General features: G+C 47.0%; 1 protein-coding gene across 1 annotated transcript; it reads left to right on the top strand.

Moving 5' to 3' along the window:
* The first annotated feature begins 9 nt into the window (after positions 1-9).
* On the top strand, positions 10-8,514 carry ZNF621 (zinc finger protein 621). Its single transcript, XM_006770533.2, has 5 exons — positions 10-220; positions 2,634-2,702; positions 3,750-3,876; positions 4,441-4,548; positions 6,121-8,514. Exons 2-5 carry the CDS (start codon positions 2,700-2,702, stop codon positions 7,197-7,199), a joined length of 1,317 nt encoding a protein of 438 aa, XP_006770596.1. The 5' UTR covers positions 10-220; positions 2,634-2,699; the 3' UTR covers positions 7,200-8,514.
* The last annotated feature ends 9,572 nt before the right edge of the window (positions 8,515-18,086 follow it).

Below are 18,086 nucleotides of genomic sequence, written 5' to 3'. Positions count from 1 at the left end.
CCTGGCTGAGGTCCAGGAGGAGCACTTCCCGAGGAGGTGGGGGCGACCAGCCCGAGGGCCTGGAGAGCCTCCTGCCCGTGCTGCTGCGGGGGGTGCAGACCTGAGCTCCCGCACTCATGGCTCCTCTTCTCTTAGCTTCTAAGGTTCTTGCTTTTCCACACCCAGAAGACAGTGCCCGAAGCCAGGGACACCAGCCATGCGCCAAACAACTGGGCCTCAGGTGAGCCGAGCTTCCTTTCCGTCTGTTAAAAAGCACATTAGCGCCCGGCCGGTGTGGCTCAGTGGTTGAGCACGGGCCTTATGAACCAGGAGGTCAGGCTCCAGGAGGTCACGGTTGGATTCCCCATGAGGCCCCTGTCCAGGTTGTGGACTCCATCCCTGGTGGAGGACGAGCAGGACGCAGCCCATCAATGATTCTCTCTCATCCTTTTTTTTTTTTAATATATTTTATTGATTTTTTACAGAGAGGAAGGGGGAGGGATAGAGAGTTAGAAACATCAATTAGAAACATCGATCAGCTGCCTCCTGCACGCCCCCTACTGGGGATGTGCCTGAAACCAAGGTACATGCCCTTGACCAGAATCAAACCTGGGACCCTTGAATCCGCGGGCCGACACCCTATCCACCGAGCCAAACCGGTTAGGGCGATTCTTTCCTCATCCTTGATGTTTCTGCCTCTTGCTCCCTCTCCCTTCTCTCTGAAATCAATACACATTTATTTTTTTAAAAAAATCACAGTAGCTCTCACTTGATCAGGAAAGGACCAAGAAGACCTAAGGTGGCCAGGCTCTGGTTTTCTCTTCGAGTAAATACCCGGGGGAGGAAATGAGAGTTTTGTGTATAGAAAGGGATGAATTTGGGTGTGTAGGTTTAAGTGTAAAAGGGGGACCCAAGCCTAGAAATTCTCCTTCACTGTGGAAATCTAGATCATGTTCTTCAAAGAAAAGTCACCTGCTGAGGTCAGAGAAATTCTTCACTGAAGAGATTGCCCCACAAATTGGAGACGTATCCCAGAGAGACCAGCATTGTTCCTCCCATACGCACTTTCTAAATGCTGGGTGCATAGTATTAAATAATGCAGACAAGTTCCTTGTTCTCATTAGCCAAATAGGCTGCAAACAGATACACAAATTAATACCATAATTAGATGTTGCGAAAGCACAATGCTTCTCAAGCGTGTGGTCCACTGGCAGTGTGGGCATCACCTGGGAGCTCATTAGAATTGGTCTTGGGCCCCATCTTAGACTCCGTCAGACTGGGGAGGAGGATAGCGAGGCCGGGAATCTGCTGTGAAAGCCCTTCAGGGGATTTTTATATACCTTCTCAAATTTGAGACACCTCAAGGAAGCTACCTCTCCAGGGGAGGTCTCCTAGAGGTAGGATCTCATGTCAAGGATGCGATAGAAACAGTCTTGGGAACTGCAGAAGAGAGAACTTTCCAGAGAGAAAGACAGCAAATGCAAAGCCCCTGTAGTGGGGGTGGGGTGGGGGTGAGGGGAGCTGGGTGGACTTTAGAAACGGGGAAGTCAGAGAAAGTTGTTCAGTGTGAGATGGAAACGTAGGCACATGTCTCTGGTAGGTCACTATGAAGACTTTGGTTTCTACTCTGGGTTCACTGGGAAAGCACTAAAGAATTTTAAAAAGGGGAGGTGACATGGTTAGATTTATCTATTTAAAAGATTTTCCGTGGTGGTGAGTTGGTTGTGGAAGGGTATTGGTCAGTTGCATATTGTAGATCAGGTAAGAGATTAAGTATTGTCTTTTCCATTTGTAATTAGATTTCATTTTTTAGACAAGTTTTAGTTTCATAGCAAAATTGAGCAGAAAAAGCAGATCCCATGTCCTTCCTGCCTCCACACATGCATAGCCCCCCACCCCATTGTCACTGTCCCCCATCAGAGTGGTACATTAGTTAAAATTGATGAACGTGCATTGATGCATCATAATCATCCAGAGTCCATAGTTTGCATTAGGGTTCGCTTTTTTGTTATTTTTAAAAATATATTGTTACTGATTTCAGAAAGGAAGGGAGAGGGAGAGAAAGATAGAAACATCAATGATGAGAGAATAATTGATTGGCTGCCTCCTTCAAGCCCCCTGCTGGGGATGGAGCCCGTAACCCCGGCATATACCCTGACCAGGAATCGTACTGTGACCTCCTGGTTCATAGGCTGATGCTTAACCATTCGGCCACACCTGCTGAGCAGGTTCATTCTTGGTGTTTTACATATTATGGGTTACAAACGTATGTGACATGTATCCACCATTATAGCATCGTACAGAGTGTTTTCATAGTCCTAAAAATTCTGTGGGCTCTACTTATTCATCCCTCCCTCCCTGGAAGCCATTGATCTTTTCAGCTATTGACATTGTTTTGCCTTTTCCAGAATGCCAAGTAGTTGGAATTATATTGTACAGGCTTTTCAGATTGGTTTCTTTCACTTAGTCATATTCATTTAAGGTTCCCCTATGATTTTTCATGGCTTGATAGTTTATTTCATTTTAGTGTTGAGTAATAAATATTCCCTCGTCTGGATGTACGTTTGTTTTAGACACTTACATACTAAGGACATTGTGGTTGCTTCAAAGTCTTGGCAATTATGAGTAAAGCTGCTTTAAACTTCTGTGTGCAGGTTTTTGTGTGGACATAAACTTTCAGCTCATTTGGGAAGACACCAAGCACGTGATTGCTGGATCATATGGTAAGAGGATGTTTAGTTTTGTAAGAAACTGCCAAACTGTCTTCCAAAGTGGCTGTACCATTTTGCACCCCCACCAGCAATGAGTGAGAGCTCCTCTTCCACTCTTCCAGCATTTGGTTGTCAGTGTTCTGTTCTAGATTTGGCTATTCTGGTAGATGTGTATCTCATTGTTTTAATTTGCATTTCCCAGATGACATATGATATTAAACATCTTATCATATACTTATTTGCCATCTGTGTGTCTTTTTTTACATGTTTTTATTGATTTAAGAGAGGAAGGGAGAGAGAGATAGGAACATCGATGGATCTGTGCCCAGAGACAGGGCACTGCCAACCTTGTTTGAATACAGGTGGTTCAGAGAAGAGACTGGAACAGGCAGGTTGTGGGTTTTCTTCAACAGAGCTAGCTTTTTGATAAAGTAAGAAGGTATAAAAAGAAATTTGCAAAATGCTGGAAAAGCTTTTTTAAAAAAATATATTTTTATTGATTTCAGAGAGTAAGGTAGAGGGAGAGAGAGATAGAAACATCAATGATGAGAGAGAATCACCGATCAGCTGCCTCCTGCACAACCCCTTTGGGGGAATCGAGCCCACAACCTGAGTATATATGCCCTTGACCGGCCTCGAACCCGGGACCCTTCAGTCCGCAGGCTGATGCACTATCCACTGAGCCAAACCAGCTAGGGCTGTTCGTGCGTACTTTAGATGGGTGGAGATGGCGTGAGTGGCAGCTACCTGTAGTGGTTAGTGTATAGAAAATAAGGTGACCAGATTATGGAGTACTTGAGATAGGTGCCAGAGGGACAGATCCTCAGGGGTTGATGCAGTTACCAGGCAGAGAGCCCCAGATGCCAGGCGGTGAGATGAGGATGACTTAGAGCTGAGCAGATGTGAGTGTGTTGGGGTTCCATGTTTGAAGTGGAATGACTGGCTGAAGGCGATCTTGATAGAGCAGACCTTCCACGGGGCTCAGAGTTGGGGACCTGCAGTTCAGGCTGCCTCCTTCTGCCCCTCGCTCAGAGCTTGAGCAGGAACCTGTTGTTTCAGGAGGCGGTGACCTTTGAGGACGTGGCTGTGTACTTCACCCAGAATCAATGGGCCAGCCTGGACCCTGTGCAGAGGGCCCTCTACAGGGACGTGATGCTGGAGAACTATGCAAATGTGGCTGCCCTGGGTAGGTCCCTCTCATTGGCTCTTCGTGATAGTTTGACATCTTTCTCAGATATTTGGGGGGACTCTAGTAGCCCTTGGGTTTGATGACTCTGTGGGGGGAGTTCTGCAGTCCCAGCCTTCGGAGATGCTGGGTGGGGAGATCCTGGTGCCCTTTGGTTTTGAAACTGGACTTCCTTACACCTCAGGGAGGAGTGAGATTCTGGGCACTGAGTGGAAGGACTGCCTGGTGACCTGTTCCTCCGTCCTTCCATTGTCCTGGGGTTGTGGGTCCTCCTCTCTGAGGAGAGTCTCCCAGGATATCAGTGCATATATCCTTCCAGAGGGGCTTTCCTTTCTAATGGCCAGGGCAAGGTTGAAATTTCCTTGGAGAATGGCTGTCTCCCTGTCATTCCCTTTAGAGCCCATCCACTTTAAGCCCATCCTCAGAACCCTTGGCTGGCTCCCTTGGTCTCCGAGGCGGTCCATTTCTCTCCCCTCCCAACTAGCCCATTAGGAGCTGGGCCAAGAGAGATCTCAGGAAGAGGTCTGAACGTCTCCCTCGACTTGTCTTTTTTTCTTACTGAAGTGGCATTTCCAGCCCCCAAGCCCGATCTGATCTCCCAGCTGGAGAGAGGGAGCGCACCCTGGGGCCCCGATCCTTGGGAAGCAGAGGTTTTGCGAGGCATCTGTCCAGGTGAGTAAGAGAATACAGCAGTTTCTGGCTTGGACTTCCCGGTTTACTGGAAATGTTTCTTCTGCAGCAGAAAACAAAGCTCCCTGTTGTCCATCAGGCAGTAGTCGGTGCACTCTGACCTCCACTGAGTTCCAGCCCCGAGCCCAGAGAGCCCAGTCCCCCAAGTGCGTGGCCACACACGGTCCTCACACACAGGTGGCCGTGCTCCTGCAGAAAGCTGTGACCCAGGAGCTCCTGAACCACTTCCTTTCTCACAGAGGAAATATTTAATTTCATGCCAGTTTTCATGGCAAAGGAGTAGGAGTTCTGCCATATTTTAAGGAAAATTTGATTCTATGAGTCAAACTGCTTTCTTTGTGCCACAGCTATGAATTTTATTTTAATTTGCCTTTATTGGTGCAGTTTAAAGATTCCTATGCCATAATATTTGGGTTTACATTGTATTTGTCCTGTATGGGGTTGCATAGGAGACGGCAAGGCACGTCCCCCCCCCGGCACCCAGCACGTACACACAGCCTCTAACTTCCCCGAGGCTGCTTCCCAGTCCTGGTAGCTTTTCATTACTTGGTTTTCTTTCCTTTCGAAAGAAGGTTCAGGCCTCACTTCTCACACATACTGTGATTTTGTAAGTAATGGTTCGTTTAGCATGATGCCACTGTGGCCTACAGTTCTCCAACTTCTGTTCCAGCTGACTTTCTGGAGGAATCTTTTATCTCAGGATATTACGTGGAACATACAAAAATGGAATTTATTAGGCCATTATTTAGAATTTAGAATTCGGGTGGTTTCCTGGCCTATGAGGGAGGGGGGGCATTATGATCTGTTGCTTGCTCACTTGTGTTCCCAGCCTGCCCTGCCTCGTCATGCTAGAGCTGACCTCAGAGCAGTCTCACTGGTCTTTTTCCTCTTCCGGGTCTCTCTCTTTAAAAAATGTTCCATTTCTGCTGATCCCTCTTATCTGTCCTTTTCTCTGTCCCCCCTCATGCCTTCTTTCCTTCCCATTCTTTTTATTTTTTTATTTTTACTGATTTTTTTTTAATTCTCACCCAAGGATATTTTTCCATTGCTTTTTTAAAAAAATATGTTTTTATTGATTTCAGAGAGGAACGGACAGGCGGGAGAGAGAGAAGAGAGAGAGAGAGAGAGAGAGAGAGAGACAGACATCAATGATGAGAGAGGCCAGGGAGGAGCCTGCAACCAAGTTATGTGCCCTTGACCAGAATCAAATCAGGGGTCATTTGGTCCTCAGGCCGATGCTCTATCCACTGAGCCAAACTGGCTAGGGCTCCCTCCCATTCTTGAAGTTCTCATTCTGCCCATTTCACCTGCGTTAGTGCCCCCCACCCCCAACTCCAGCCTTCCTTACAGGAGGCACATCCTGTTTCCAATGTCATTACAGTTTTACTATTTTACTGCTTTTCTTTTTCTCTCTTGTCCTCCTCTATGGATGCTTATAGCCATTTTATGGGTATATTTTTAAAAAATCACATCCTACAAGAGAGAATTAGGATCCCTGGATTCTGCTTTCTGTCCAGCTCAGTAATTTGGAGTGCTCATGGTTGCTTTGGTCAGGTGACGAGTCCTGGATCAAGGATGAGGAGCCTGCCGTGAAGCAGGAAGCCTCCGGAGAAACAGAGCGGCTCGGAGTGCAGGGAGGTGGACTCAGAAATGTTCCTCAGCGCCTTGAATTTAAAAGCACGGCCACGTGGCCCACTTTCAGCCTGAACCCGAATCTGATACTTCGAGGGGGAATGAAGTTCTATGAGTGCAAAGAATGTGGGAAAATCTTCAGGTACAACTCAAGGCTCATTCGGCATCAGATGAGCCACACCAGGGAGAAGCCCTTCAAATGTAAGGAATGCAGCAAAGCTTTCAAGTCCAGCTATGACTGCATTATACATGAGAAGAACCACATTGGTGAAGGGCCCTATGAATGCAAGGAGTGTGGCAAAGGTTTGAGTTCCAACACAGCCTTGACTCAGCATCAGAGGATCCACACGGGGGAGAAGCCCTACAAGTGCAAGGAGTGCGCAAGGCCTTCTTTTAGGAATGCAGCCTACCTTCAGCATCAGCGCCTACACACGGGGGAGAAAATCTATAAGTGCAAGGAATGCTGGAAAGCCTTTGGTTGTAGGTCGCTTTTCATTGTCCACCAGAGAACTCATACTGGGGAGAAGCCCTACCAGTGTAAGGAGTGTGGCAAGGCGTTCACCCAGAAGGTAGCCTCCGTTCAGCACCAGAGGGTGCACACTGGAGAGAGGCCTTATGAGTGTAAGGTGTGTGGGAAAGCCTTCAGATGGTACAGCAGTTTTGTTCAGCATCAGAAATTGCACCCCGTGGAGAAAAAGCCCGTCCTGGCGAGTCCCCAGTGCCCCTCTTCAGCCTTGTCGCCGGGTCCTCTCCAGAGCCTGTGCTTGGCTCCCGCTGTGGCCACCCCCTCGCCGACCTTCCCACAGGCTGTGCTCCTTCCTACCTCTGGGCCTTTGTTCGTGCTGCTGCCCACGTCTGGACTGCCTTCGCCACCTGTCCAGCTAGTGCAGGTCTTCCCGGGCCTTGCTCCCACTGTCAAGCCTTCCCCGGTTCATCTCGCCTCTCGTGAGCTTTATCTTGCTACGCCCATGGCACTCACGCCCAGCAAATCTCCAACCTAATTGGAGTTTCATTTGTTTTTTTTTCCTCACCTGACATGTGTTTCAGCTGTTTCAGCGCACACTGCATTGTAATCTATATATTTAAAGATTGTGTTTATATAGTATGTTGTCTTTTCTTCGGGGATGGAAATACTTGATCTTTGCCTTGGCCCCTTTCTGGCTCGAATTGTAACGGTTGTATCTGTGGGGGTGCTGGTCGGACACTGTGGTGTTAGAGAAGTTTGGGAGAGAGCACATCCCTGTGTTAGGCCATTAGAGAGAAGCAACCTGAGAGAAATGGAGGAGAGTAGAGAATTGTAGTAAATTTGCAACAACAGGCTTTAGAAATGAGTGCAGATTGTTGAGAATAGTTTGAGATGGTGTCGTAATGCAGGTGAAGTTGCATTGTCCTCGCTCGGATCATTGAGGATCTCATACATCTACGCCAAAGCTCGTGTGAGATAACCAGTTTGATTCCCTGCCTTCCCCCAGACCAGTGTCCGTGGTGGAGAGACTGAGAAGCAGGCTGGCAGAGACCTCCAGGGGACATCAGCAGACCCGAATCTAAAGTGTTAACTGTTCCCTAGAGACAAAGCTATTCAAGATAAAGTGGTGCTTCCCTAACACTAGTGAGATTCACCACAGTTGATGCCACATTGGTGGGACCATTAAACAAATCCACTTATTCATTCTCTTAAAAATATTGGGTATCTACTGTGTGCCAGGCACCGTAGGAAAACCAGGGAAATAATGGTGGATGTCTTCACCCTCCTGAATCTTACAGTTATTTGGGGAAGAAAGTGGGACAGATACTTTAACAAATTATTCACATGTGAAGGAAATGTATGGGGTGTTGTGCGAGAATCCAGGAAAAAGCAGGGCCTGAGGGAACAGCAAAGGTCCTGAAGTAGGAAGACACATGGCTCATCTCAGATGCTAAAGGAAATCCAATCTGGCGGGGGTAATAAGTGAGGGATGGAGAAAATAGTATAACACAGCCGTTTTACTAGCTCAACTCACTCATTACACAGAGATTCTTCAAGGTCCCCCCTAAAGCAAAGAAATGTGGCCCAAATATTTTACCCAAGCATTTTATTTTCTATCTTCATATGTACGTACGTATAGTTTCCTAACTCATTCCAAAGTAAGTTGCAGGCATCATACACGTAAATGATTCACCCGTTTCAGGTATACAATTCAATGATTTTTTTAGTAACATTAAACATGACCATAAATCAGTTTAACATTTTCATCCAGTAAGGTCCCTCCTGCCCAAGCAACCACTAATCTACTTTCTGTCTCCATAAATCTTTTTATGAACTGTTTCTATTTTTTTAAAAAAATTTTTTAAAAAAAATTGATTTCAGAGAGGAAGGAAGAGGGAGAGAGATCAATGATAAGAATCATTGATCAGCTGCCTCCTGTATGACCCCTACTGGGGATAGAACCCGCAACCCAGGCATGTGCCCTGACTGGGCCAGTGACCTGGTTCATAGGTTGATGCTCAACCATTGAGCCACACTGTCTGGACAACAGTTTCTATTTTTAAAAAGTGCTTTTGGGCTTTCTAGTTACAATATGATGTCCATGCTTAGCTGTTACTTCCCAGCCCTGGCCCTGGAATCAACCATTTCTCCCAGGAGTCCTGATGTGGGACATGGTATTTAGAAACCAAGAGCTGGGGGCCAGGTGTGGTATCTTGAACATGGATGTCCTGAGGCTGGGATTTGTACATGTCAGCTAGTTCAGGGCTGGGGGGCTGTTGGACATTCACCTGGCTTTCATGTGGAAATGCAAGATGAATGATCAGATGGATCTCTGCGATCTTGGTGCTAAAATATGACACGAGGCATTGATTTTTGGTTCTTATTTGAATTTGTCGCCATTATGATGTGTGTATGTGTGTGTGTGTAAGAAAAGAGTAAATAATCTATGATTGGCTGCCATGCCTAATTCATTCGATTTCCAAATAACTGACAGAGTGCCTGAATGTTGAAAGCTTCAATAAGTGCTTTTTAAATAAATTACCAAAGCATCTTTGTATAAATTGTTATTGCCTTCATCATAATTCATATATACCTCGCCTCCTCAAATAATTCAATTTGTTTCTATTGAGATGTAGTTTAATGGCACCAGAGGGCTAAGCAATATAGAGATTCATGAGCTATAAATTGTAAAAGAGGCCTCATTATGTATTAAAATACATCGTAATATCTGTGGATCTGTTTATAAATTGAAGAAATTATTGCCATAATTATAGGATTACAGCAAAAGTTATCTTAAAATAATTAGTGTATATTGGTGGATAAATGTTGGTCACTAGCAAAAGGGAAGTGAGCAATGTGAGAAGCAGTAAGTTTAGTCTTTGTGCAGAAAGGGGCAAAATTCAGCATTGTGTATAAACTTTTACCTGTGCCTAGATTTTAAGCAAGTGGCATTTAAAAAATATATTTTTATTGATTTCAGAGGTAGAAACATCAATGATGAGAGAGAATCATTGATTGGCTGCTTCCTGCACGCCCCACACTGGGGACTGACCCCACAACTGGGCATGTGCCCTGACTAGGAATCGAACTGTGACCTCCTGGTCATAGGTCGCAATGCTCTTCCCCCCATTTGACAAAAGATTCGCACAGTCCCCAATTGTTTCCACATTTGGTCCTCCTCCTCCTCTTTCTCTTCCTCCTCCTCTATCCTCTCTAGCTAGCTATCTGGCTATCTCTAAATACTTCCATGGGTATATCCAAGAACAAGAATCTTTTCTTAATGGAACTTCAATGTAGTTATCAAATTCATGAAATTTAACACTGATCTAATACTGTTTCCTACTTTATATACAGATTTTGCCAACTATCCCATTAATGTTGCTTACAGCTATCTGTATTTCTAATTCAGGACCACAGATTACATTTAGTTCTCATGACTTTCTGGGGCCTTTTGATTTAGAACACGTCCTCACCCTGCCTTTGTCTTGCATGACTTCGACTTTACCTAATTTGGGTTTGTCCAGTGTTTCCTCATTATTAGATTCAGATTATGCATTTTGGCCCAATATCCCAGAAGGGATAATGCATCCTCAGTACATCTTATCTTGAGGCATACCTTGTGGGTTGATTTCATGATTGAAAATAAGGACGTTGAGCATTTAGTTAAGGTGGTGTTGATTAGATTTTCCACTGTCAAATTACTCTTCCTTTTTGTGGTTAATAGGTACTTTTGTGGGAGGTATTTTGAGTTTATGTAAATATACTCCTTAGCAAACTCTCACCTAGTCTTGCCTGAGTCATAGCCTAATTTCTAAATGGAGGTGGTATGGATCTATCAGCATCATCTGTGAAGCAGAAAACAGCACCTGGATCCAGTTTCATGATTTTATTAAATTATCCTTGGCAGGTGAAATGGCTGCAGAGCGCCAGCATGCTTCACACTCTTTATTCAGTAGACTGGCAGCCCAGCCACCAGGTGAGAGCTGCCAGATATTTTTAAACGGAGCTATAAACAACCGCAGAGGAAGACAGAATAAATTCAGGCTGAGCCTGGGGCCTCTGAGTCCTCAGGTGATGGTTCTCCTGTGACGCGGGGCCAGGTTGACCCTGTAGGTGATCCGCCACTATTCTTAGGACTGGGAAGACCCTTCATCCCTCTGTTGAATTCCTGAATATTTGTTTTCAAATTCTACCTAGTTTCTAAGGGTGAGGTCGTTTCCTAGGGAGAAGCTTCACCTCCCACCCCCCTTTTTTTGAAATATATTTTTTATTTTAGAGAAGAAGGGAGAGGGAGTGAGGGAGATAGATACATCATTGATGAGAGAGAATCATTGATCAGCTGCCTCCTGCACGCCCCACACCCCAGTGTGCCCTAACTAGGAATCAAACCATGACCTCCAGGTTCGTAGATTGTCGTTCAACCACTGAGCCACACCGGCTGGGCAAGCTTCCCGTCTTCACGAAGAATCCTTGGACGTATAAGGAACACGTACTGGTCGTACCACCTGCCCCTCCAGCACCAGGCAGTGAAGGGCTGAGGGTCCCTGGCTTCACTGGGGCAGCGGGGCTTGGGCTTCCCCTGGCTCCCAGCATATGGTGCATTTACTCCTCTCAAAAGCGAACCTTTGCTTTCTGTTTGTTGGTCCTGGGCAGTATGGTTCCTCGATACACACAGCATAATGAAAAATGGTGCTTCCCACAGGAGATCCCGAATGGGGTGATTTGTCAGTGACAAAGTCCTGCCGGGCTTTTCTAAGTAGTTGTGGCTCCAGATGGAGTTATTCTCACAGCTAAACAGCAGTGCAGTTATTCATTTAGTCACCAGCAGAGAGAATCAATGCCTGCGGGCTTGTACAAAGATTCAAGTTCAAGGTGAGTCTTCATTGCATTAGTCGTCAAGAAAGCTGGTGGCCAGTGTACATGTTCCTCAAGCTAAGAAAAGAACTATGACAGCAAGAGGCCAAACCTAGTTTTTACTGAAAAAGAATTAATATCCAATGAGATGCACATATCTTGAGCATGTGATGAGTTTTGATCGTTATATACACTGTGTGCCGTCACCAAAATAAGACAGAGAACACTTCAGTCATCCAGGGAATTCCAGTCAGGGACCCAGAGGCAGGGACCGTTCTGGTTCCCATCGCCATCTTTCCTTGCAAGCTGGCCACTGTTCTAACTTGTAGCTCAAAAGATTGTTGGGCCTGTTTTTCACTTTATATAAAGGGAATCATGCAGTATGTACTCTCTTTGGGGTCTAGTTTCTTTAAAAAATATATATATATATTGATCTTTACAGGGAGGAAGGGAGAGGGATAGAGAGTTAGAAACATCGATGAGAGAGAAACATCGATCAGCTGCCTCCTGCACACCCCACACTGGGGATGTGCCCACAACCAAGGTACATGCCCTTGACTGGAATCGAACCTGAGACCTTTCAGTCCACAGGCTGATGCTCTATCCACTGAGCCAAACCAGTCAGGGCTGGGGTCTATTTTCTTGACTCAGTATTTTTCTATGAGATTCACCCATGTAGCTGTGACGTTTAATATTCCCTCATATTATCTTGAAGCAAATCGTATCATTCCATCCATAAATATTCAGTAGGCAACTCTAAAAGATAGGTAGTCTAAACAGACCTTTCAGTCCACAGGCTGATGCTCTGTTGAGCGTTGACCTATGAACCATGAGGTCACAGTTCGATTCCCGGTCAGGGCACATGCCCAGTGTGGGGCATGCAGGAGGCAGCCAATCAATGATACTCTCTCGTCATTGATGTTTGTATCTCTCTCTCCCTCTCCCTTCCTTTCTGAAGTCACTAAAAAAATATACATATTTTAAAAAATAAAAAGACCCTACTTTGTCACATTGAAAAGAAATCAGCACAAAGGCTCTGATGTATTTCTGGTCCTCTGTCTGGTGGCGATGTTGGGGGTTGTGGTCCAGGTTGGGACAGGAACATGAGGGCCTGAGGCCCTGGGTATGGCAGAGGGTTACAGAGCAGGAGGAAAGCATTTTGAAATACAGTGGGGCCTTGACTTACGAGTGTCACGACTAACGAGTTTTTCGAGATATGAGCTGTCTCTCGGCTGATTTTTTGCTTTGAGTTGCGAGCTAAAATTCAGGTTACGAGCTAGCTTCAGATACCCCACCGCTAGTTGGCGCAGCGAACGTCACAGTGAATGCCACAACATCAGCCCAGCATCACGTGTCTCACTCGTTCACTTTTGATGTGACATACGAGTAATTTGAGTTACGAGCTCCCTCACGGAATGCATTAAACTCGTAAGTCAAGGCCCCACTGTACACAGTGAGGTGCTGGGAGGGGGGAGGCACGGTGAATGAGGGACTGGGAGGATGACATCATGCTGTGGTCCAGGTGGAGCCAGGAACACTGGGGACTGGGGCTTGCTAAATGTATATGGAATAAGTGAGTGACCATGGATGGCATCAGGGACCATGGGTGGCAAAACACCATTTTCTATTCTTTCTGCTTTTTATTCTGGGATTCCCAGCCTTAAGAAGCATTTAGTCTGAAGTGTGTTTGTTATGCTCAAAGATTCAACTAGCCTGCCTTAGGACACACAGTATCTCTCGACTCCAAATACCTTTTCTTTGTTGAAAATGGCTCTTTATTCACACACATACACCCCTTCTTTTTGTTGGAATTTAATGTTGACTAGAAGAGATTGGTCTCATTCCCAGGTTATTTGGAATCTGCCTGCATACCGTCTTCTCTTGTGCATTATAAAAAAAAAATCTTTCAATTTAATTTTTTCTTTCAAAAATGCTGTGTATCGGCCAACCCAACATGCAAACCCGGCGCAGCACATTCCGTGTTCTGAGGATGCTTCCCCAGGCTGGCCCGCATTCCGCAGCCCTCCTGCTGTTCCCTGCCCGTGCGTCCTTTCATTCTGTTGATAGCTTTCATTTTGGTCTCCCCTTCGCATCTGGCCCTTCAAGCTGGGCTGTGGTTCTGCACTGTGGTTGGGCTGTTCAGGGATTGGACTCTTACTCAGCCCCCACTGAATGCCGTCTCTTTCTGTCTCATCATGAAGATGAGCTTAGGATGTCTTTCTTATGGTGCCTTGAATGACATATTCTGCTTTGGGTGCAAAAGCCCATACCAATATGAAGTGCTCTCTGTGTTCTGTATGGAATAATAATAATAATAGTAATAATAATAATAGAAAAAGCACAAACTTTTAGCACCATCTTTGAACATAGCCCTCTCCCTTGGCAATATATTATCTTTCAACAATACTCAAAAAGGTCTATAGATTATATTGTGAGTGTTATATTCTAACATTTTTTTTTGTTCTAACATTTTTTTATTTGCTATTATGTATTGTATCATTTCCCCTCTCAACAGAAAAGAGTATTTAAAAATTAGAATTGTTCTAGTTGATGGCCAGAATAAGTTTTCTTTTAAAAAAAATACATTTTTATTGATTTCAGAGAGGAAGGAAGAGGTATAGAAACATCAGTGATAAGAGAGAATCATCCATCGGCTGCCTCCCACACGCCCCCTACTGAGGATCAAGCCTGCAACCCAGGCATGTGCCCCAACCGGGAATCGCACCGTGACCTTCTGGTTCATAGGTCGACACTCAACCATGGTTTTGTTTTCTTCAAGCTAAAAATATAACTACTATGCTGGCAAGAGACTAGACCTAGTTTTTATTGAAATGTAATGAGCACACAGTGAAATGCACATAGCCCAGTCACTTCATGAGTTTTGACAATTATATATACCCATCCCATGTACCATTATCAAAACAAGATATGGAATATTTTTATCATGATAGACTGTTCCTTCCTGTCTCATTCAGTCAATACCCACCACCCAGAGCCAGTTACTGTGTTGATTTCTATCACCACACCTTAGTTTTGCCTGTTTTTGAATATTGCATAAATACATTATGAATGCTTTTGGTCTGGGTTTTTAAATATATTTTTATTGATTTCAGAGAGGAAGGGAGAGAGAGAGAGAAACATCAATGATGAGAGAGAATCATTGATTGGCTGCCCCCTGCACGCCCCATACTGGGTATTGAGCCCCAAACCAGGGCATGTGCCCTTGATTAGAATCGAACTTGGGACCTTCAGTGTGCAGGCTGCTGCTCTAGCCACTGAGCCAAACCAGCTAGGGCTGTGTTTGGGGTTTTTTTCTCCACACTATCATGTCTGTAAGATCCACACATGCTGTATCTCCAGTCCATTCCTTTTTTTTTTTTTTTTCACACTATCATGCCTGTAAGATCCACACATGCTGTGTGGATCTCCAGTCCATTCCCTTGTATAGCTGAATGTTCTGCCCTTGAGTGTGGGCAGGACCCATGACTTGCTTCTGACCCATAGAATATGACAACGGTAATGGGATGTCGCTCCTGTGCCTGTTATGTCACATTGTGTCCTCTGTCTTGCTAGCACACTCTAGTGACCTTCTTGATGGCTATGATGAAACAAGCTGCCCACTGGACAGGCCCTCATGGCAAGGAACAGAGAGCAGCCTCTGTCCAATAGCCATCAAATAACTGATGCCCTCAGTTGAGGGCTTTCAAGGAACCAAGTCCTGCCAACAACCATGTGACCTCAGAAGTGGTTCCTTCCCCAGTCAAGCCTCAGATGAGACCTCCACCCTTGCCGACACCTCGATGGCAGTCTTGTGAGAGATCCTGAGGCAGAGGACCAGCTAAGCCATGCCCAGACTCTGGACTCATGGAAACTGTGAGATAAGCAATACATGCTTTGCCAGCTGCCAAGTCTGAGTTGTGTGGCATAGCAATAGATAACAAATACAGTGGGCTGTGTTTTTATTTCCCTGGGATAACTATCTGTGAATGGAATGACTAGATGATAGTCGGTACACATTTAACTTTTGAAGAATTTGCAAAGCTACCTTTCAAGCGGTTGCATATTTTTACTTTCCTATGAGCATTGCGTGAGAGTTTGCTGGCTCCACACCCTCAACAATCTTTTGCGTTGCCAGTCTTTTTGATTTTCCATTCTAATGGGTAGGCAATGATATCTCACTGTGGTTTTTAATTTGCATTTGCTTGACTAATGAATGACTCATCATTGATGTTTCTATCTCTTCCTCCCTCTCCATTCCTCTCTTAAATCAATAAAACTATTTTTTTAAAAAAATGCACACTTGGATGCTATACCCAAATTGTGCCACTAGATGGAGCTCGGACGCAGGCATACAAGGCATTGAGGATTCTGCAGTGGCTGCACCTGCAGAGGGTGGCTGACTGTGCTGGTGTCTCTAACAGAAATGGTAATGGAGGCAGGAAGAATCGGAAGCCTTCAAGGTGACAATCTCCACTGGTGGGGCTGCCAAGGTCCGTCTTGGTCCATTCACAAGCCCAGGGCTGATGTCCTTGGCCTTAGGAGGACTGTAGGCCCCGACACTAGCAGGGAACCAGAAGTGGGAGGGTGGGGTCCCATCCTTGCCCTATCCGCATTTACCTGCGGGGGCCACAGCAGCTGGATTTGGACACTGGACAGATCCCCTCCCCCACACATGGAAAAACAACCCTGAACCTACAAGCCCCCAACATGCATGGTGCAAAACGGCAAGGAGTGTTTCTAGGTTTTCTGACGGGGAAATTCTGGACGGCCTCATCAGAGGTAGTCTCCGTTCCTGAGGTTCTGTCCATTGGGAAATCCTGTGGATGCCAAGCGAGTCTCTTGGCCCTTGGGAACCTCAGTTTTCTTATCTGCGATGTGGGGATAATTACAGCTGGCACCTCCTAGGGGAGACGCTCTGTGCACATCATAGGAAAGAACGGAAGAACCAAGGGAGCTGTGCCAACTCTAAAGTGCCCTATGTGCTCATTGTCTCTCTATGGCATATACTCCTCTCCCTACTCCTGGAGAGCATGCATCACAGGCCAGGCACGGGTGTCGACCCCTGTAAGGCGGTGCTTCTGTAACCCCAGCAGGCTAGTCAGTGGCAGAGGGACTCTTCAGACCCAGGCTGTGGCTTTAAAACGGACCCCTCGCCACTACCCCAGACGGCCTCTCCTGCTCAAAGTCAAGTCGCTGCGATGCAAAAGCCACGTGCCTTATTTCCACATTCTCATTTACTTCCAGGCGAAGGCTTAAGAGTCGCGTCCCCTGCGGCTCTCACTTCTGTTTGCACACACCTGCAGCCTCAAGGCCCCTCCTAGGGCCCAGCTGTTCTTCACTCCCTGTCTCCTGCTGCCTCCGAGATGGAGCCGGAGACAGGAGGAGGGTGGAGGGCAGAGCTGGGAAAGCAGGATGGGGGTGACCGGCTCTCTGTGTGTCCTGTCGCAGCGAGGCTCCAACAGGCAAGGGGGCCCCCAACCCCAGGCGCCATTTGGCATCTGTTGGGGACAGCTACACTTCAGGGCGTATTTGTCACTGACGTGTCCAGGCCCAGCTGACTGGAGTCACACTGGACATGCAGAATCAGAAAATACATTTCCCCTCATGTTGGCAGCCTCTGCGCCACCTCAGAGCTGGTACCTCCCACCTGGGGCCAGTGAGGGGCCGGTGATGGTCCCTCCCAGGTCAAGGGCTTCGTCTAGGAGACCAGGCAGGGTCTGTGCCGGTGGGCGTAGACCTGGTACCTTTTCAGGTTTTGTCATTTCTCGGAAGGATGCCTGTTTTAACAAGGTTCCCGCGTAGCGTTTGACTTAAATTTGTTAAGAAAGGAGGGTGTGCGCAGGGAGGGTAGGAGATGTGTTCTGTACAGGCTTTTGGCCGCAGCGCGCGTCGCTGCCTGAAAGGGAGGAAGCCAGCTAGACAGAGCGGACGCCGGTGGTTAAGGCCCCCTTTGTCCTCCGATTCCGGGATCAATGACCCAGTTGTATTCATTTGTCTTCATTACAGTGTGAATGGCTGCTACAGTAGGGAACCGTCCTTCGATTTTTCACAGGAGCTATAAGCGAGGCTGCTCTGGGCCACATTCTCGGGACAGCAGATCCCGGGGGCACAGGGAGCTGCCCCGCCGGGAGAAGTGTGCAAGGGCCTTCAGCCACCTCTTCCAGGAGGGGCTGGCTCCGGGTCCGGCAGGCCGGGTGGCCCTGGAACTGGGCACAGGGACAGCCCCCCGGGTGGCCGCTCCCCCTGGGGCCGGAGGGGCCCCTCTGGCCAACTCCACTGAAATGGGGACACTGGCGCCTCTCCCTGCCGCCTGGTGCCGGGAGGGCTCAGGGCCGGAAGGAAGCCTCTTCTCCCAGGACCGCCCCCAAGGCCATCACTTCATCCCGCGGTCCCTTCCCCACTCCGTTTCCAACCCAGCGAGCGTGGCCCGTGACCACGGGGCAGTCACGTCCAGGTGCGAGAGGCCAGGAATCCACCCCACCGTTGCTAAGCGTTTCCAGGTGTCCCTACGCGGGAAGGGGAAGCCGAGGTCAAGGGCCTGCGTGGTGACGTGGCCGTGGAAGACCGC

This window comes from Myotis davidii, unplaced genomic scaffold (genome assembly GCF_000327345.1).
Source record: "Myotis davidii unplaced genomic scaffold, ASM32734v1 scaffold663, whole genome shotgun sequence".
NCBI lineage: Eukaryota > Metazoa > Chordata > Mammalia > Chiroptera > Vespertilionidae > Myotis > Myotis davidii.
Note: the sequence above shows the minus strand (reverse complement) of the source record. Positions and strands in the feature narration are given on the sequence as shown.

What these genes read in the sequence shown, in the direction of transcription:
- ZNF621 (XM_006770533.2), top strand. An exon ending in TGCAAATGTGGCTGCCCTGG is followed by an intron (nt 3,877 to 4,440) that starts GTAGGTCCCTCT and finishes TTCTTACTGAAG; the next exon opens with TGGCATTTCCAGCCCCCAAG. An exon ending in TTTGCGAGGCATCTGTCCAG is followed by an intron (nt 4,549 to 6,120) that starts GTGAGTAAGAGA and finishes TGCTTTGGTCAG; the next exon opens with GTGACGAGTCCTGGATCAAG.